This window comes from Limulus polyphemus, unplaced genomic scaffold (assembly GCF_000517525.1).
Source record: "Limulus polyphemus unplaced genomic scaffold, Limulus_polyphemus-2.1.2 Scaffold935, whole genome shotgun sequence".
In the NCBI taxonomy this organism is placed as follows: Eukaryota; Metazoa; Arthropoda; class Merostomata; order Xiphosura; family Limulidae; genus Limulus; species Limulus polyphemus.
The window spans coordinates 4,768-27,402 of record NW_013666545.1 but is presented as its reverse complement, the minus strand read 5'-3'; the positions used below and the strand labels follow the sequence as shown (position 1 = coordinate 27,402).

The 22,635-nt window shown below is 36.0% G+C and overlaps 1 protein-coding gene across 2 annotated transcripts in view; it reads left to right on the top strand.

Annotated features, from left to right (window-relative positions):
* LOC106461329 (LIX1-like protein) overlaps nt 1-22,272 on the top strand; it is a 76,168-nt gene extending 53,896 nt beyond the window's left edge. For both annotated transcript variants that reach the window (XM_013921147.2, XM_022388199.1), the window contains exons 2-4: nt 4,505-4,668; nt 14,962-15,102; nt 21,173-22,272. In XM_013921147.2, coding sequence (XP_013776601.2) covers nt 4,505-4,668; nt 14,962-15,102; nt 21,173-21,577 — 710 coding nt within the window. In that variant the 3' untranslated portion in view covers nt 21,578-22,272. The remainder of the gene's footprint in view (nt 1-4,504; nt 4,669-14,961; nt 15,103-21,172) is intronic.
* The last annotated feature ends 363 nt before the right edge of the window (nt 22,273-22,635 follow it).

Below are 22,635 nucleotides of genomic sequence, written 5' to 3'. Positions count from 1 at the left end.
GTGGAAGGTTATATATTAAGAATAGAACTAGCTACCAAGTGAATATTTACTGTATATGTTTCTACTGGTTTTAATGTTAAACATAACAACCACAATAGTCTAGAAAACATTTTATTTAATAGTAGTCATGCAAGGTCTCATCAGTAGTCCATCGTCATTCAGTGGAAAGCATTCATTGTATGACATCAGTCATGCGAAGCCTAATCCTGTTGTTCGTCGCGTCTTGGAGATTCGTATTTCAGCTGTAAGTGTGGTTTAGGCAAAGGACAGACATTAATATTTTGCTACAAAACTGTGTATAGCAAAATATTAATGTAATATAATATTGAATTATCTATAGCACGTTATTTAAATTATGTCATTTTTAGTAATTATCGTCAAATAATTTCCAAATACCGATATTTTAAGTTGATATCAAGATTCTGTAGGACTGAATAGGACACACGATAGTGTCGCAACTAATCTCTTAGTCTTTTTACTAATATTTCGTTCAAAATTTTATTTCGTTAATAAATAGACGAACTGTTCCTGTTTGGCATTCTTCCAATTAAAGACATTTAGGTGTTTAAATTAAACTGGGCAGGTTAACGTTCGCTGTTTATAAAGGCGGTAGTTACAGGTCTACTGTACTGGATTTACCAGTTGGATTGGTGGGTTTTCATTTGATTGGACGACATTTGCTTTTATCTAGACTATGGCATGAATTTTTACTGCACATGTTTAAGGAAGAGGGAAAAAATACACAAAATAAAATACGAGAATTGCACGTACAGGTGATGATACATTATGATTTTTTTAAATATTTTATATGTGATCTATAAGTTTTACACGCGATTCACAACCATCTTATAAATGTGCATGGAGACATAGAACTGGTTGTACCCGTTTTTCTGAGAATCATAGACCTAGCAGACCAATATAGTTGGTCTATGGGAGATGAATGTCGTATCGAATTTTTAATTTTTTCTGTATTTCAGTTCTATTATGGTTTGTAGATATTCTTTAACAAGTGTGTGTGATTATTCTTGCACTACGAAGGAAAAAAACAGTCCCAACTGTAGTGTGAAAGGAATTTATCAAACCTATCATAACAGTTTAGCAGTCCCCGACTGTAGTCTGAAAGGAATTTATCAAACCTATCATAACAGTTTAGCAGTCCCCAAGTGTAATGTGAAAGGAATTTATTAAACCAATAATAACAGTTTAGTTGTCCCCGAGTGTAATGTGAAAAGAATTTATCAAACCTATCATAACAGTTTAGCAGTCCCCAAATTTAGTGTTAGGTTATTTTGATGCAAGCATGGTGGGTAATACGATAAAAATTAAATACAAATAAATAATTTAATAGAAATATCACCATTCGTGAAAAAAAATGTCATAAAATGAAACAGTAGATGGCGTTTATATCTGGTCTATATCTTCTGTGATCATAAGATACTATTCTTTTTCATTGGTCACGTAGACTCCTTCTTTCTAAGCTTTTTTTCCAACTATTTTAACTGTTTTCTATAGCAACCCTTAAGTACCAAACCGAGGTCCCTATATATGGGAAGGGGGTGGGGTGTATGACTGAATTTTACCCATAAAAAACTAGCGCGTTCTGAATAAAAAGTTAATCGGCATTTCCGGATATTCTTAAAAGGAAAATATATGTAGAAAACGATGATACTGGACTAAAAACTATCAGAACCGTCGGCAGACTAATGTGCTTCACATGATCCAATTAGGACTTTTGTCATCTTTTGCCGGATATTTCCAGAATTATTTTTGGCACTTTCATCGTTTGCCTAAAAATGCGTTGCAACAAAATATTTATTATCCCCCCCCCTAAAAAAAAGACTCATAAAGTTTTGCCTATAAAATTTATAGAAAATTGGATTTGTTTTAGGGGGGACGACATTTTCCTCACATCCCCTCGTTACGTTCCTGGTAACATTCAAGTAGGTTTATAGTTCAGTTTTATCTGTTACATCTGCCTACTTGCTCCATATGTACGTGAGGTGTGACTTTGAGGTCTGATTACTTCTGTCCGCTTGCTCCACATGTACGTGAGGTGTGACTTTGGGGTCTGATTACTTCTGCCTATTTGCTCCATATTTACGTGAGGTGTGGCTTTGAGGTCTGATTACTTCTGTCTGCTTGCTCCACATGTACGTGAGGTGTGACTTTAGGGTCTGATTACTTCTGCCTGCTTGCTCCATGTGTACGTGAGATGTGACTTTAGGGTCTGATTTCTTCTGTCCGCTTGCTCCACATGTACGTGAGGTGTGACTTTGGGGTCTGATTACTTCTGCCTGCTTGCTCCATGTGTACGTGAGATGTGACTTTGAGGTCTGAATACTTCTGCCTATTTGCTCCATATGTACATGAGGTGTGACTTTGGGGTCTGACTACTTCTGTCTGCTTGCTCCACATGTACGCGAGGAGTGACTTTGGGGCCTGATTACTTCTGCCTGCTTGCTCCATATGTACGCGAGGAGTGACTTTGGGGCCTGATTACTTCTGCCTGCTTGCTCCATACGTACGTGAGAAAATAATTTAGTTTAAAACGCGGAGAAAATATTACACTACATTGTATATATATATTTTTTTTATTATGTTACCTATTCTTTTTGACAAACCTTGAACAAATGGCGCTTCTGAAGTGAAACCTTTGGTGTGGTTAAGTTATGTAGATGACACGTTTCTGGTGTGGCGGAGTAACATTGAGACATAAATGCTGTTTGAAAGACATCCCAATCCGATCAGTCCTACTATTAGATTTACGTTGGAGATGGAAAAATAGGGTTAGTTAAATTCCCAGGACCGTTAAACGGGATATTAGGCGTCTCGCAACGTCTGTTTATAGAAAACCGTTTTCCGTGGCTGTCCACCACACAATAGATCGTGTCACCCATTGACCCCAAAACTATCCGCCTTTTTTTCACATTTGTATTTAGGGCTTTAAAAACCTGCACTCGCAATTGTGATATGAGTTCAGAGTTAATATTATTGAAACATATACCTAGCATTGCCGTACGAAGTAATATTTGAGTGATCAGATCATTGCCACAGTTAAACAATATGACAAACGATGTATGCAAAGCATGCTATTTCGATGGGAGTCTTGGGGCATGCCCCCCCCCCCAGAAAATATATAAAATTTCGTGTTATGAGATTAAACCTTGAGTCATTTTAGCTACAAATACTCCATACACACAACGTAACGTGCTGAATTAAAAGAAGCAAGTTTTAATACATGCCATGAAAAAGTGTTCAGGCCATGATTTGACTGACCTTACCGCTTCCTACGGCCCTGGAGCCTAAAAATATAATCCCGAAATTGTTGATAGATTGTATAAAAACATAATAAATTAAAAATGTCATCATGTACAAAGTTAAAGGGAAAGGTTAAAGTTGACAACATGAGGATTTTTCTGCCACATGTTCTAAGTTTATCAACAAGAACAGGCAACATAATTAAATATTTATAGCATGTTATGTAACATTCTCTCCGCGTTGTAAACTGCATAACTTTCTCGCAAGTATAAAATATAGAGTAGAAGAAGCTGATAAATGTAGGCGATACAAAATTCCGTTTGTCTGTGGTCAAACTTACATTCGCCAAACATGCCAAATTTCAAATTTAGAATCAAGGAACAAAACAATGCGGTAGATAAATACAAAGTAAACGAGTCGGCTTTAGCAGAACATGTGGCAGGAACATCTTCATGTTATAGACTGGAGTAACGTTAAATTGACAAATAAGGTAGAGTTGAAGTGTGAATTAAATATTAGAGAAACAATAGAAATTGAAAAAACAAACAAACAAAGATACTGTGTTGAACAAAGAAGTTGGTCCAGGTTTAGAAAAAATAAAGTACTGGACATATGTTTTATAAACTCTGGGTGTTTTAAGTCTAGATGGCGCTAAAGGAATGCAAATGATTGTGTAATTATATAAGTCTTGACTAAACTTCAGCTTTTACTCCTGAACAGCGTTCCATCTATGCTGTGCGGCCGCCCAACAACCAATCAAATGCCGCGCACTTAATTATTCCAGCCGCGCACATCCTCAGTAATGGTGAAGTTTGCCCAATCTGATTTACATGTCATACTTTTGTGTCGTATGTGTCACACTTTTCAGGAAGACAAATTGTAACAATAAAATGTGCACTCACTGCACAATATAAACTCGTGAAAACATTTACTTTTGCTTTATAAGGTGCTTTAAAAAACGTACATCTAAGCTCATAAACGCATCACTAATTTATTACCTCTATTTGAATGATTTATTTCTTATGTAAGTTTCAAAAGCTTCAACAATACAAACGTTCTCTCTCAACTGTGCTTTTATTTCTATGTTTGGTTTTCTATTTAGAACAAAAATAAACACCTTTATAAAATTATGTCAATACAATAAAACGATCTTCTGGTAAATTGGGTTAATACTTTCACGGTTTTATGACTGCAAAGTGCTCCACCCTCTTCTGTTATTCAGAAAGTGTTTTTTCACCCCCGCTAGTGAACGTAGTTGAAGCGCTACAGGAGTTCTGGCAGATGAAACTAGCTAGAGGAGCTGACCTGAAAAACGGAGCCCTTGTCATCTATGAATCTGTCCCTTCATCCAGTCCTCCGTATGTGTGCTACGTCACCCTACCTGGTGGTAGCTGCTTTGGTAGTTTTCAGGTATGGCGTTTAGTATATAGTCTAACATATTGACCTTCCAAAATAAGTCGTTCTTCAATATGATAATTTACAATCAAATTAACTTAATGTGTGCATAAAAGTTAAGGTATCAAACATCATGCAAGTATTATTATTAATCATGGAGGGAACTTAAGAATCTGTGTTTCATTTTAAGCCTTAAACACGTTGGATACATTCAGTGATATGAAGAGAGCTTCAGGATACTTTGAGTGATATGAAGTGTTTCAGGATACATTGAGTGATATGAAGAGTGTTTCAGGATACATTGAGTGATATGAAGAGTGTTTCAGGATATATATTGAGTGATATGAAGACAGCTTCAGGATACTTTGAGTGATATGAAGAGTGTTTCAAGATACAATGAGTGATGTGAAGAGTGTTTCAAGATACATTGAGTGATGTGAAGAAAGTTTTAGGATATATTGAGTGATGTGAAGAGTCTCGGGATACATTGAGTGATATGAAGAGAATCTCAGCTTTTCCAAACCTAAAACTTAGCTGATCTTTCTTAAAGGAAGGCCTAATTTTATTGATAAAAATTACTTTGATAAATGTGTTATATAAACAATTTACTTAACTATGGAGTGTGAGAAACAGATGAAAGAGAAGTAGCTGATCCCAAAGGTAAACACCGAACGAAAGTCACGTGACAAATGGCGTAAGCATGCCCCCACCCCGCAATTTCGGGAGGAGGGGGGCGAGCCAAAAGGGGACCTGAAGAGTCTGACAAACTTAAGAATTGCCGATAAGGGGAATAAATGTAGGAGGAATCTTTCGTAGTTACGCCACTGCATGTGACGATTACACCCTCTTGTGGCTGAGAACATAAGCAAATCTGTCTCTCCCCCTCTTTCTTTCCCCCATCCGGTTAGCTTACCTCTAATAATGTGGACAATAGCGAAACATAAAAGTCCTGAGAACTTGGTATTAAGAACGCGACCTTTGACCCTTCTAGTCCGCTATGGTGTGTGAGAAAGAGCAGGCAACATTGAAAAGAACCTTATTCTTTGTTAGACCCCTCCGGCAAAAAAATTATAAGCGTTTAGCCTGATCACTGTACCGATTCTCCTTCATATTGTTGCTATGCTTGGGACTTCTTAATGCTACGGTTAGTTATTCTGGTATAATGAAAATACACGAAGTAATGTACCACACTCAGACTGTACCACCCACCTTGCCAAGTGTGGGAAAATGGTCTCTTCGCTGACCTTGGTAACGGAACACGGATCTCCGTTCACTTAGCTGCTGGCGCCTGGCCGAAATAAGCGGTTTTTCGAGTTAACTCTCGTTCGAGGATCATGTTCTTTTAAAACACGATTATTTTTAATGACAGCAATATATTATCCGCTTTGTTTTCTTAAAGATTTTAGATTTTTTTTTTAATGTTTAGTGATTGAATGTTATCATGTTGGATAATAATTATTTTTTCCACTGATTTACCGGTTCATAGACAAAACTGAAAATTAAAACTTTGATTTTGTTATTAATTTTTTTTTGGGTCTAAGTTTAAAAATCGTATTTGAAATTTTGTTTGTACCATGTTTGCACTGTAACTATTTATGTTAGCATTATGTATATTCATATTAACACTGTCACTATCTATGTTAGCACTATGACTTTCTTTTTAAGTTAGCACTGCGACTCCCTATGTTTCTGTCAGTGTAATTTTGAACTGATGTCAAAATGGGAAATTAATACTTTTTTTATCGTCTAGGTCTAAATCATCCACGTTAACACCTCCGGAGAGGAGAGCATGTTCGGTGACGGAACGAAACATCATAGATTTAATCTATATCTGCGATTAAAATTTCACTCAAATCGCTACAATCACACACGCACACGTACACGTATTGATACGATTAATTTTGTTTGTTAGGCGATCTATATAGTGTGATCTGTTTAGAGAAATAGAGCTTTCCAAAGCAACAAACAGAATGAGCAGATTAGCTAAGCTAAGCGCGTGTTTATCGATAAGCAAATTACAATTTATTAAAAGAAGTTGAAGAACGGTGGCTAAAATATCTTAATTTTTTTTATTTACTTTGAAGTGTTTGTTTGTTTGAATTAAGCATAAAGCTGCTCAATGAAGTATCTGTGCTCTGCCCACCACGGGTATCGAAACCCGGTTTATAGCGTTGTACGTCCGCAGATATAACGCTGTGCCACTGGAGGGCTACTTTGAAGTTTGTTAGACCGTCTCTTTTCTTATAGGAAAGCCACATCTTGCTATCTTCTGTGTCCACCGAGGAGAATCGAGCCCCTGATTTTAGCGTTGTAACACTTTGAAGTTAGCTAGCTATTAACAAATCAAGTACTGGCCATAAATGCCATTTTTTACATGTGATTATACATGACGCCTAAGCCTTTTTGTGATATTATAATTATTATCATTGTTTTAATTATACTTGAATGTTGTTTGTAGAAGTGTCCAATAGTAACAACAAAATATAGTTTAGTGTTTAGACTAGTATTCTTATACGTCCCGTTCCTCATGAAAAAAAATATATAACAAAAAAAAACACATTTATTAACTCATTATGGTAAATAAGCTCAACTTGTAGCGCCCCTACAAACTTCATCTTATGCCGGGAAATGACAAACACCCACAATCTGTGTGTGATTCAGCAGAACTAGTAGTTTAAAGTTGTAAACGCTTATTTCAAGAATACTCAGAGGCCAGTAATCTGTCATGACTTGGCATTACACAACCGCGCCCTCTAGCAAGCTGCTATAAATGCACTTGAAATAAGATCCGGTAAACATACTTATTATATATAAGCTTTATATATTTTCGAAAATAAATCAGTCGAGACAAGGCCGCGCCTGTAATGAAACCTCAGTCCGTGGTTCCGTCACGAGCACATTGTCTACTAGCAGATAGGTGGCGCAGAACGTTGAACAATGAGAAATTTAGTCTAAGAATTAAACGGTGTATTAGTTAAAAGTGGCTATCCCGTCGTCACTATTATAAACTGAAAAATTATAGCCATTCTAACCGCTAAGTAAGACCTTGAAAATAAGTTAATGTATTAGTTTCATTATTTAACACTGTAATAGAGCCTTATACATGGTGTAATTTTTAGATTATTTGCTATTACAGAGGGTTGAATACGTTGTTCGAAATCGATTTTGGAGCCTTATTACATCGTTATAGTCCATGTCGCCACGCCCAGTCCTACTCTATCTGACGACACTGCATTTTGACTGTAGCCCTGAGGTGTTATTTCTATTACAAAAGACTCCGTCTTAAAACTGTCTTGTCAGATGTAAACCACTCTTCCTTGCTGGCTTCCCACAATAAATCTATTGTACGAGGACGATAGTTTCATAGCGCTTGTTTCAACTATCTTCACCCATAAATTCATAGGCGACATAACTGAAATGTCTTCGTATTGAATAGCATGAATATCAGTTTCATTCTACAGCTGCTTTAGGTATTGAATGGAATCCTTGTCTTGGTCGATCCATAACCTGTTGGCCTCATTTCCAGACAGAGAAACTTTTAATTATATTGCATTCTGTTTCACGAGGAACGTGGACAGCTTTTACGACTGACTTCTATGTTTACAAGGCGCCGTACTTTGCTTACCACAACTGGGGCACGACTTGTAGAAAGTGTTTTTCTAGATGGTCGTGATGCCCCAAGTTGACCCATAGTCCTTCATTTTCCAATATCATTAAGTGTAAGGGATGTAACCGTGTTGGAAATTCTAAATCCTCGATCTTAACAAATCTTTATGAGCTTAATGAATATTTGGTGATGGAAATGGCTGTTACATACTTTTCTCTAAAGCAGTCAGTTTTTGTTGCATCACACAATCTATGAAACGCCAAGTGATGCTAAAATGTACTTCTGATGTATTCCAATTCCATCGCGACTTTATATCAGCTATGGTTGTCAGGTGACTTATGTATATTCAAATTCATTTTTGGAAAATATAACATTCTCAACCCTGTATATAAGACTCAATTCAAAGTGTGTGAACATTTCTTTAGCTACTGACTTTGTAATTAAAAGTGTGTTAAGTTCATAATCAGGAATGACAAAACTCGTTGTTTTATCATGCACTAAACATATGAGAAAATCGTAGGTCATTAATTGTCAGCTTTTGTGGGCAGTTCCAGAGATAATTACTTATGGTGTTTTTGTCATAATAAGTTGATAATAAATGAAGAACCAAATATTCAACCAGGAGTAAAGGAGCATAGAAATAAATGTTAAATTCATCCAGAAGTAAAAGAAGTATAGGAACAACATGACTCAAGATATACAGAAATATTTAAAAAATACCCAACCAACGTTTGGTGAGAAAGCAGATATTTATGAATATCGGATAGTAGTTATCCCTGCATTTGACCATCACGTCCTCAGAGGGCGCCACAGGTGTATCGACCTCAGGGCAATTGGGAGGGGATGGAAGGGGTAGAGGCGATGACCTCATAGTTCCACGAAGTGGAACCAAAAGTCGCATTGCTGTGATTGAGTTTCTAGGTTTCTATGACAGGCTGACATGACGTCAGAGACAATGGCGTCTATGAAGTGGATCAACGTGTCTCAACATGTAATCAATGGCAGAGATTTAATATAGTCTGTTCATGCATAAAACACTAATTCATTAGTTCTGCATTTAATCATACCTTTTTACATTTCCTGACCTTATATATGCAAATCACATGTGGTCGTGAAAAGGACGCTTATTTAACATTCAAACTTACGACAGTTTTACTGTTTGACTAGTTTGTCTTTATCCATATAATAATGTTCTTGACAAAATATTGTTTCTTACGATAAAGGACAAGAAAATACACAACCGATTTTGATTTAACATGCTGATTATAATTTTAGATTTTAGATTTAAGCATACTTTTTGCAATTATTGTCCTCAAAAGGACTCAAAAACTCTTATTTTAACGAGACAACTATTATAACGCATATTATTTACTATTTGAATGAGGCAGTTATTATAACCACTAATATACTTTACATACTTTTTCGTTCTGAAAAAGGACGATTATTTAATTTTCTATATAATTTAACATACTGTTTCACTTTTTATATTATATATACATATAATGCATGTTACAATATTCAATGAATTATTTCATGTTGCTATAACTAAAAATAATAAATGAATGACTTACTTAAAAAGACAATTATTTAATTCTCTATATAATTTAACATACTGTTTCACTTTATATATATAATGCATGTTATAATATTCTATGAATGATTTAATTTTGCTGCATCTAAAAATAATAAATTAATGACTTACTGTTTATCCATCCATTCCCTTGGAGATTAAAATTTATAAAACTTTGAGACTAAACGTTAAGACACTGTTTATTAGGAAACATCAGACACACAGAAACAGACTGGGCACTGATGTCAAGACATGTGTTTGTTAGGAGGTCGTCACGTGGTCAAACATACAGTGTGGGGATGTGAGATATTTCAACTTACCAGTTGCTGACGCATTTTGACCTTTGTTTATTAATCACATTGAAAAAAAAACATTACATGTTCGTTTCTAGATCTTTCAAAACTTTATGTACATTTAAACTTAGCAGTTTTCCAAATACACAAATGAACATAACTGGCTTTTAACTATAATTCTTCGATTATTTCACTTTATAGAAAGATCATAAGTTACAAAACAGTATTCTGTGATTATCTTATCTAAAACTCACGTTTCATCATAGTCCAACATATTTAACAAAAACTTCAGGTACTATAAGCATCATAGTTTATAAATTACTGGATTGACTTTGATACAAAATATGTCCATTCTAACTCAATATGAAGATTTTATATAATTTATAAACGATAATGTATAATTCTTGTGCTTTACAACATTATCAAGTTCAGAATGGCAGAACTTATGTCCACAGATTTCTTATTTTGATATTTACTTAAATACTATAGTTCAAAATGAAAGTAATTGAATAAACAGATTAAGCCAAATCTTATTAATATGTATGCTGAATAAGTGTACCCTATTTTATAAGTACTGAAGAAAGAACATTGTGAAGCATGTGAAATCGAAAAACTTAGTCAAACTCATCATTCTTTAACGTGTTAAATCATAATGAATGTGTATGGTTATACTTGAGATCTATATTGACAAGAGTGAATAAATTTATTGTTCAATCTATGTTTAATCAAAGAGTAACACAGTTAAATTTATCAGGTCCTACCAATGAAATTTTCTGGGATACTGCAGAGAAAGACGACTTTATACAAGATTTATCAAATAATATGAGCATGTATCCTACCTTTGAAGATTTTAAGAACAAATAAGATCAGTAAAATAGCTGTGATAAAAAAAAGTTCTTGACAAAATATTTCATTTTGTTGTTCCTTATGACAAAAAACAAGAAAGTACATACCTTTTTATTTCACATTTTATAAATCCATCATGTTTACTGTCTATTATTACAGAATAAACTTTGCAACCAAAACAAACTGCATGTCCACTATACATTAAACCTGACAATGAAAAGTGGATTTTGTATGTCACTGAACTTAACAGTCAGTAAAACAAAATTATCCATTCATGCACTTTACATAACAATACAGAAAGCTAAATGGACATTCAGGAAATTCTCAATATTTGATGTTACATTAGGATATTTTTCTGCTTCTAAATTACTACTTTCTGTTTTCGAACTAGAACTCATATATAGCACCACTGATTTTAGTTGTTACCATAACATTGTTTCATATTCGTTAATTTTATTTTTTGAGTCCATCGAAATTATAACATGAGATAATTAAACTGAACTTTTGCCCAAATGTTGTAAAGTACAAGAATTGTAAATTATCGTTTATAAGCTATGTAAAATCTTACATATTGAGTTGGAATGGACATAATTTGTATGAAAGCTAATTCAGTAAATTATAAACTAAGATGTTTATAGTACCTAAGTTTTTGTTAAGTATGTATGATACTTGTTAATTTTACTTACATGATTGGACAATAATTGTAAAAAAAGTTTGCTTAAATATAGAAACTAAGACCATAATCAGTATGTTAAATCAAAATCAGTTGTATATTGTCTTGTTCTTTATTGTAAGTAGGATTGTCGTAAGTTTGAATGTTAAATGAGCGTCCTTTTCAGGACCATAAGTGATTTACATAAAAAAGGTCAGGAAATATAAAAAGTATGATTAAGTGTAGAACTAATGAATTAATATTTTATACATGAACCAACTATAGTAAATCTAGCCATTGATTACATGTTGAGACATATGATGATCTCATCATGATTGTGGTTCTACTTCTTGGAACTATGACGTCATGTCCGCCTGTCATGGTGGCCTAGTAACGCGACCCTAGCAATAAGTCTTCTGGTGACACTTCATAGACGTCATGGCGGCCAAGCAACGTATCCTTTGGCAATACGCCCTCTGGTGATACTGCATGGAACTATGACGTCATATTCTTTGATGACATCTTTATCTCTACCTCTTCTCTTCCCCCTTCCCATTATCTGAGGTCGACACTCGTTTGGCGCCCTTTGGCGGCATGCCGGTCAAGTGCAGTCCTAAATACTTAGGATTGTTAGCAATATACTAAATACAGAGAGAATCTAACAATAAATACACAGTGAGGAAGAACAATGTTGTAACAAACATACGGAAGCTTAGAAGGTTTGTTTGCTTTAAAACTCTGCTTACACTGTAAAAAAATAAAATAAGTAAATTACGGAAGTAAGTTCCGGCAGCACATGTTACAAATCACTGTATGTTAACCTCACTGAAAAATTTAATATTTTTCGTAATAATAGGATAATTCTACGATTATTCCCTTCCTTTTGGGACTGAGGTTCCTATAAGACATTTGCCATTAAAATACCGAACTTTGTAAAAAAAATCTTGAAAACTTAACTGACATTGTTAGCTAGGTGGTTAGGTGGCGCTTGACTCGCAATGTGAGGGTCGCGGGTTCAATCCCCCGTCCCACCAAACATGCTCGCCCGTTCAGCCGTGGGGACGTTATAATGTTACGGTCAGTCCCACTATTTGTTGGTAAAAAAGTAGTCCAAGAATTGGTGGTGGATGGTGATGACTAGCTGCCTTCCCTCTAGTCTTTCAATGCTAAATTAGGAACGGCTAGCGTAGATAGCCTTCATGTAGTTTTGCACGAAATTCAAAACAAACCAAACCAATAGCAATGTTATAACTTTGTTCCTTAACACACTGGTATATCGCTCTTAGAGGCTGTTGCATACAGATATCGATCTTAGAGTGTGGTATATATAGATATCTCATTTAGAAGCTGGTGCCCATAGATGTCGCTCTTAGAGGCTTTTGTATATTGATATCGATTTTAGAGAGTGGTATATATAATAGATGTCGCATTTAAAGGCTGATATGTATAGATATATGTAATTTTATGGACAGAGAAGAAAAACGCAGCCAGAAAACAAACATCCCAAACCGGTTTGTAAATATGTTGCTTTTACTGTACATTGTATCCAATGTGATTGGATAGTTACTAAATATTTAAAACAGGTTTTGATTACGTGGAATTTAACAAACACAACAACAACAAAGGGGAAAGAAAACCGGGGCTCAAAGCCCTGCAATACTAAACTGAATGTATTTTGTTGCACAAACCTCCTGTGATTTAGACACTGGATATTGAACTTGTTTGTATGTCGGAGTAAGTCTATACAAATCGTTGTAACTTAGATGGTTATTGGACCGTCCCCTTGGAATCCAATGTACTACCTTCCTCGCATATCAGCGTGTGTTGTGTCAATAGCTTATACTGCCAAATATGGCAGACTCTTACCCAGTCCAGAGTAAAATTTATTTAATCATTTAATGCTGCGTATGTATATATGTATATATACATGATGATAAATTGATCGTAATATTTCGCTATCAACCAAACAAAGGCCCATTGCAGGACTTGCATTGGGCAGTCAGCTTTTTCTTCCATTTTTCATTTCATTTACTTAATTGGGATCTGCAGAAAAAGAGAGATTGCTGGTTGATTCAGAGACCAGGATCCCTTTACCTTCTTCATTCATCATTTGTGTCCATGTGACCGCAGGGGCCGTCTGATTCTTTCTTCTTCTTTTTCAGCTAATTAATTCCATCTTAATCAAAATGACTTAATTGATACTGAACATCTTTCTTGTTTTTCATTTGTTTTTTTCAACTGTAAAAAAAAATATTTTTTTATTACACGTCATAACACTTTGTATATACTTCCCTATTAGAGAAATCTCAGCGAATTGAACGTTACCACTTGCGCCCCCCCCCCATCCCAGTGGCACAGCGGCATGTCTGCGGACTTACAACGCTAGAAACTGGGTTTCGATAACCGTAGTGGGCAGAGCACAGATAGCCCATTGTGTAGTTTTGTGCATAATTACAAACAAACAAAACCACTTCTTGCAGTAATAATGAGTATCATCATTCAGTTTAGTTACTCACAAATCTGGACATTTTAAAGTTTATAATTGTCAGTTTAAAAGTTGGATAAGACTGATTTCTTTCTCGATTTGCTGAATCAAAATGCCCCCCAGTGGCTCAGCGGTAAGTCTGCGGATGTATAACACTAAAAATCGGGTTTCGATACCTATGGTGGGCACAATACAGATAGCTCATTGTTTAAGCAGTGCGCTTAACTACAAACACACAAACTGTAACAAATTACGCTTCTGGAATTACGTGTGGTCCCTCTTGTGGATTTGACCATCACTAAATTTTCCACGATTAACTTGACATTTTTTGATGAAAAATGTAAAATTGACACCTTTAAATTGGGTTGCGATAGAAAATTCCTAAAGGCTGTGTAACGTGTTCATGACTAAGATGGCGAAAGTTAGTTTCTTTTGATAATTTTCTGATGAAAAATTATTATGTGTACTTCCCAGTTTCTAATAAAGAGGGCGTTATTTCGCAATTCGTAAACAAACATGACCTAATTATTATTATTTTTATTTTTTTGCTGCTTTAACTGTACTGTTTTCGATGCACAAGTTGTTTTATTTTCGTTACTCTGTTAACCGTAATATTTATAGCTACACAAGCTATTTTTCTTTGTTTTTAATTGTTTGCTGTGTTAGCACAATACTGTTTCTGTTCACAGAAACTTTTTTCTGTGTTAACAGCACTGTTTTCTTTCCTTTATTTTTTGATGTGTGAATAGTTCTGTTTAGAGCAACATAAACTGTTTTCTTGTGATTTTTTTACTGTGCTATTCGCACTGATTTGATCCAGAAAATCTCATTTATTTTATTTGTCCTGTATTACAGAATTGTCCAACAAAGGCAGAGGCAAGACGCAGTACCGCCAAGATCGCGCTCATGAACTCCGTATTTAATGAACACCCTTGCAGAAAAATTTCTGATGATTTCATCGAAAAAGCAGTAGCCGATGCTAAAGCGTCCTTCAAGGTGAGCGTTGTTGAAAGTGGACAGTCTTAAAATGTTTCAGTAGTGTAATTTCAACATAAAAAACTAAATCGGATTACAATACATAACGAAGAGGCAGAATTGAATAACTACACTCCTCTTAGAGTTGCGGTAGTCGCAACCCTCTGAGAAAAGATAGCTAATTTAACAGATATTAAATAACCACCGTGCCTCACTAGCGTTTTATTCAGTCCATTCAAAAGTCAAGCACCTGCGTCTATCGTACTGCAGTGAGATTTTATCTGATGGATTGACAAACTGTATAGTACAGTACTGAGTTGTCTTTTGAGAGAGTGCTTAATTTTTACTTTGATCTGCTTAGAACCGCATTTTTACATTTACATAAAATGTAGAACTATTTCATGTCAAGTATTATAATTCATTTTGCTTTTAGCATCCAATAGTTTATTTTGTATAATTTAATTAGAACGCCCCCTATCGAAATGCATTTGACTTATAAGTATAGGAAATAGTTCGAATAATTTGGAGTTGCTTCGTTTGAGGTTTATATGTCGCATTACCAATATATATAAGCATTTGACTTATAAGTATAGGAAATAGTTCGAATAATTTGGAGTTGCTTCGTTTGAGGTTTATATGTCGCATTACCAGTATATGTAAGCATTTGACTTATAAGTATAGGAAATAGTTCGAATAATTTGGAGTTGCTTCGTTTGAGGTTTATATGTCGCATTACCAGTAAAATCCGACACTTCATAAGTTAATTTTGTATAATTTGAGTAGAGCGTCCCCTATCGACAAACACTTGACTTAGAATTTGGAATCGTTTCATTTGAGGTTTGTGTGTGTAGCATTACTAGTAAAATCAGACACTTCATATAAATATATATATAATATCACCTAGAGGAGATATTTTTTTTCCCCCATCGCCGTCATCTTTGTTGACATGTCAATCGAGTGTTACTTGGTTTCGTTGTACATTAATTACACTGTCAACGTTTTATAGGGCCTAATTCTTTACAGTAGGTGTCTGTAACTTGTTGGCCACTTGTTTTAAAATAATATATTCAAAACAAGTCAAACGTATGTGCAACTAAGTCTTTACACTATGAATCTAGAGGTTTAAATAATTCTCTTTTACATCGAAAGTCCACACAGGCTGGTTCAATTGCTTTAGAATCCCACTAACAAGACGAATTATTCTTCTCTATCTCTGTTATTACAATGCAAACTGTGAAACCTTCACTTTAGAAATCGTCCGTTTAGGTTAAACTGACAATCACTCAATCCAACTTCACTTTTACTTCCACTAACTTAACTTACTTTTGTATCTGCACGTATTTGTGACATGCAACAGAAAAAATTTAGAAATATCTAACCCTTTAGTAACAACAATATTAAACATAATGAGAAAAATGTAAAAGCTTCGAGTAAGATGACGTCAAAAATATTGCAAAAGCCCAGTACAACAATTAAATTTCATACACACCATATGACTCGTACAGAGTTACATAACGAAACTTGTCATAACTAGCACATTTAAAGTAATTTACTTTTAACACTCACACAATATAAACTAAATAATAATCTTGTATTAAAATCAAAATGAACAGTCATGTATATCTAACAATATACCCCCTCTTGAAGAAAATGTTTTCGTGTTTTCAGTTTATACACAAAGTCTACTCATACAGTCTGCATCAACATTTACAGTCCCCTTGATGGCATAAATACAGAACTGGTAGTTCTGGAGATACGACACCCACCTCATGATCCTTGCACTGTTGATTTTGCACCTCTGGATGTATGCAAGTGGCTGATGGTCCATCTGGATGATGAATTCCTTCCCATAGAGGTAGTTCTGGAACTCTCGAATGGCAAATATGATGGCCAGACACTCTCGTTCAATCACAGAATAGTTCTTCTCACTACTGAAGAGCTTTGTACTTATGTACATTATTGGAAACAATTGATATTCATGTTTTTGTAGGAGTACCACTCCAATTCCAATGTCTGAAGCATCAGTCTGAATGAAGCTTGTTGAAGTCTGGCATTCTAAGAATTTGTGAACTTCCCAACATATGTAACTTCTGGAATGCTATCTGCTTTGTTTATTCCCACTTTACCTTATTCGGTAAGCCTTTCTTGGCCAGGTCAGTCCATGGTGCAGCAACTTCAACGTAGTTTGGGATGAACTTCCTGTAGTATCCCATTAATCCCATGAAGAATCTGACTTGATCTTTGGTCATTGGAGTTGGTGCATCTTGTATGCAGGCTAGCTTCTCTTCTTCTATGGTAATCTTTCAGTTACCTACCTTGTGTCCAACAAGGTCCTGCACAGAATAACCAATTAGCGCTTAGATGGTCTTATGGTTAGATCTGCTGCCTTCACTTGCATGAACAGCACTCTAAGTTTCTTCAGGTGGTTTTTCTACCTGGCTGCATGGGTCAGAATGTCATCCACATAATTCTCAATGTTGGTGGGTTTGTGCAACACCTTCCTCATCATGCAGTTGAATGTTGCTGCTGAGTTGACTAACCCAAACAGCATTCTCTTAAAGTGGTGACTCCCATCTGGTGTCATAAAGGCCATCTTCTTTCTAGATCCTGTCTCCATTGGATCTGCCAATAACCTTTACTGAGATCGATCTTGGAAAAGAATTTGGCCCCGTCTAGCTTTGCCACAATAACCTCTGGATTGCCCATAGATTTCGAGTCAAACTTTGTCACAAAGTTCAACTTCCAGAAGTCTATGCAGAAGCAGTTTGAGCCATTCCTCTTTTTTATGATTACCACTGATGAACAGTAGGCTGAATTCAAAGGCTCGATGATTCCAGCTTCTAACATTGCCTCGACTTCGTGTTTTATCAAGTCTCTCATCACATAGGGCATCTGATAAGGCTGCACCTTGACTGGATCCCTGGCCATGGTCTCGATATTGTGTTGCATAAGGTGTGAATATATCTGCATGCTGACATAGTATATCTTGTATTTCTTTTTTCTGCTTTCCCATCAGTTTTTCACTTTGTATGTCTTTGTATGTCTCATTTCCATCCAGTGATTTTAGGTACAGTAGGTCTTCATATTCTATGACAAAGTCACTGTCTCCTGATTCTGCATCTATGACAGCCACACCTGCCATGTCTATCTGTGCATCAGTAGCTACACCTGTTAGGTCTTTTTCCCTCTCGAAGTATCTCTTCAACAGATTGGCGTGGTAGATCTTGGTCATCCCATCTACTTTCATTTTATAATCCATTCTGTTAACCTCTTCCTGCACTTCAAAAAGCCCTTTCCACTGCAGTGTGAGTTGTTGTTTGTAGGTAGCAGAACCAAAATCTCCTGTCCGACTTTATAACATCGATTCTTGGCCTTCTTGCCAGAGAAGTGCTTCTGACTGCCTTGAGATGCATACAAGTTCTTTCTAGCGAATTGACAGGTCTCCTCCAGGCTGTTTCTGACATCTAATATATACTAATATGTGTTCTTCACTTCTGACTTTTCTTCTTCTGTCCACAGCTCTTTCAATATCTGCACCAGACCTCATACTGTTCTTCCATACTACAACTGGGAAAGTGAAAAACCTGTACTTGCTTGTGCCTGTAGGTACCTATCCCAGTCACGTGGTCTTACCTGGCACATCTTCTTCAGCATGCTATTTAAGACTCCATTGACTTTCTCAAAAAGTCCATTACATCTAGGGTTGTATGGGGTGGTAAAGAGTTGCCTAGTGCTGATGTATCTGCATACCGCTTGCATCAGTTCTGAAGTAAACTGGGTCCATCTGGCACTCAGGACTTCTTTTGGAAGGCCTACTTTGCAGAACACTTCCAGGAGGGCTTCTGCTACTCTGTGTGTGTCTATCTTTAGCAGTGCTATTCTTCTGGATAATGTGTCACATAGTCGACTACTGTCAGCACACACTGGCTGCCCTTGTCAAAAAACAGGTGCTAGTGGTCCAATCAAGTCCACAGTTACTCTGCTGAATAGCTCTTCTATGAGAGGCATGTCACCCAGTGGCAACGTAGCTACCGTCCGTGTAGGTATTGTTCTTTGGCAGATATCACTTGACCTGCAGAATCTGGTCACATCTCCGATGATCCCCAGCCAACGGAAGTCGCTGGTGATTCTGTGTGCCATTTTCTTTACTCCTAGGTGTCCTCCCACAATCGACTCATGAGCCAACTTCATCACTTGAGTGAAGTAGTCTGTTGGTACAATGATCTGTTTAACTTCCCCAGTATAACTGCCTTGATAGATCTGGTACAGCACTCCCCTCTGGTCCTCTTTCTGTAAGTTCTTTTTCCTTTCGTCTTGTGCTCCACTTTCTCCCAGACACTCCATGGGCTCTGGGGATAAATCGAAAACACATGCCATCTGAATTGAAGAAGAAAATTTCTCGTGGTCAAACAACTGCAATGTATACATATGACATGGTGGCTATGAAGTGGTCAGATAAAAGAGAGGTCACTCTCTTGTCAACGTTGCACAAAAATGAAATGACGATTGTACACACACGTCGCGGAGATAAACAAAGACCCACTGCAGTGCTTATGTACAACAAAACTATAGGAGCCATAGACACGATGGATCAGATGCTTGTTGCGTATCCAGCAGAACATAAGATACATAAAATGTGGTACAAAAACAATTTCGCCACTTGCTCAAACTGTGCTCAACAGTTATATTCTATTCAAAACGACAACACATCTGTGCCTTTGGGAAAAATGAATCACTTACAGTTCAGAATAAAGCTGATCAAGAGAATTCTTGAAACTTATCCTGATCCGGCCACAATTCCTTGCAGAGGAAGACCATCACTGAACAAATCAAATCCTTTGCAACTAACCAGCGTCATTTCCCAAAGTTTATTCCACCAAATGAAGGCAAAAACACTCCAACACGACAATGCAAGGTTTGCTGCTCTCATACTGGACCAGATAAAAAGAAAATCAGGAGTAAAATAAGATATTTTTGTGAAAGGTGAGATGTTGCTTTGTGTCCAACACCATGTTTTGAAATCTGTTATACCAAGCGTAACTATTGACATTCAATCTGTGATAGTGGCCAAAACTTAAGACTTTTTTGTCACGTGTATGAACGATTCATCATAACTAATAGTGAAACTAAAGGTTATTGTGAAGTTCTCACATTATTACACAGCAGCCATAAAATTAAAAAAAAACATGTTTTCCACATTAAAAAGTTAACTACCATTTACAACTGTATAATCCTGGTTGGCTCGCCAATGTCAGGTTTTGTATAAGGCTGGATTCTTTACAGTAGGTGACTGTGATTTGTCAGCGATAATTTCAATAATAAATGGACAGCATAAAATCCACTTGTTTTCAAATGATGTATTCAAAACAAGTCAAACGTATGTACAAGAAAATTCTTTACACTATAAGTTATCACACGTCAATCTAGAGGTTTAAATATTTATCTTTTACATCAAAAGTCTACAGGCTAGTTCAATTACTTTAGAACTTAATTGACAAGACGAATTATTCTTCTCTAGCTCTGTTATTACAATACAGACTGTGAAACTTTCACTTTAGAAATCGCTCGTTCCAAATAAACTGACAATCACGTAGTCTAATTTAATTTTTTCACTTTTACTTCCATTAACTTAAATTACTTCTGTATCTACACGTATTTAAAACACGCGACAGAAAAACTTAGAAGCTTCGAGTAAGATGACGTCAACAATATTACAAAAACTTAGTACGACAGTTAAACTACATACACACCATACGACTCATACAAAGTTACATAAAGAAACTTGTCATAGCTATCACTTTTAATATAATTCACTTTTAATGCTCACACACTATAAACTCAATAATACTCTCGTATTAAAATTAAAATGAACAGTCTTCTATATCTAACATACACCCTCAGGTTAAGGAAACTAAAGCTGTTGTTTTTTTTCTTTAACACAACATCTTGTTAGAACAAAGCTTGTAATTTATGAAGCATAATTGAAACGCATCTATTGGTGACACGGATTTGTTTCTTCAAAAATAATTTAAGAATAATTTTAATTGTATCCAATCATAAGCAATAAAATCGAATATCTTCTCTTCCCTAGGGTAATACTGATGGACCCAACAGCGGTATTGAGGCTTTTCGATTTATGCTGGAGGCCAACAAAGGACGCACCATGTTGGAGTTCCAGGAGCTGATGACCGTCTTCCAGTTACTTCACTGGAATGGAAGCTTAAAAGCTATGCGTGAGCGACAGTGTTCACGCCAGGAAGTCGTTGCCCATTACTCTCATCGTACACTAGACGACGACATGCGTTCGCAGATGGCGTTAGATTGGATAGCGCGTGAGCAGGAGTCATCTGGCATCATATCTAGAGAACTGGGAAATGCTGAACAAGAGCTTGAAGCCGCAAGATTGGCAGGACGGGAATTGAGGTTTCCCAAAGAAAAGAGAGACATTCTCATGTTGGCTTGTAGTCAGGTGAATTCTGTGAACGGCTTGTGTTAAGCTTCCCACTCCACCCCGGCTTAATACTGTATAAAGTGTAAATAATGAAATGGAAGTCTGCTTCTGTGATGTCTGCGCGAATCGAGGACGAGGGTTCTTCACAGTAGCTATGTGTTCCAATCAATATCTGATTCTTAGATCACTTTGTTGTAATTTATTGCCCAGTGTTTCAAGAGGGAAAACTTCGCGCCTTTTTCTTCTTCTTTGTGCTTCCTGATGGGCGCATGCGCAACAGTTGCTTGTGATAATTTTTATCTACTCCACAATAATCAACCTAGTTGGCAGCACTTATTTTTTTTGGTGAATTCCTGAACTTGATGATAACCATATTCTCAAACAAATCGCTCTAATATTGTGCTATTACTTTGCTGTTTAACTAATTCTGTCAGTAACAATAGGGCCCAGAAGAAATGAAACTTGGTTCGTTGTTGTGTACAATTTTGTTCAACACAAGCACTGGAAGGACCTAATTTCGTTAACCTATCTCATTCGAATTCTTTTTTCAAAAGACTGAGTATAGTTCTGGAAAATATTAGTGTAGGGAATGGATGATAAAAAAACAACTGATTTCGTTATATATCAATACCTTAATCCAAGCTTTGAGTCCTTCCAAAATAGTTTTGTTCTCTACTTAATGTAATACAAGGATAAAGTGTACTTTTTTGTAGCAAAAATAAAACCAAACCTGCCTATAATACCATTTATTGATCATTCATTTTGTAATACATTTAACCCATAAATTATTAACTTGTCTTTATACTGTGTACTGCTGGTGGAGTCCAAATATATATAGGGGACCTTAGCAATAATTAACGGGGTTAGTTGACGTTTTGATGTTGTTTTTTGTGTTTAACCCGTATGTTATTAGGGGCCGTGTAACTAATCGGCGGGATTTTCTTTTTTCTGGGAAGTATAGCACGGGAAAAGTTCGGATTGTGCTCTTTAGTCATACGCAACTCATTGCATCAAAATGATTCAATGCACAGAGTTACAAATGTTCATAAATTATATTGATATAAACTGTAATGTTTTTTTATATATTAAAAGTGGTACATTGA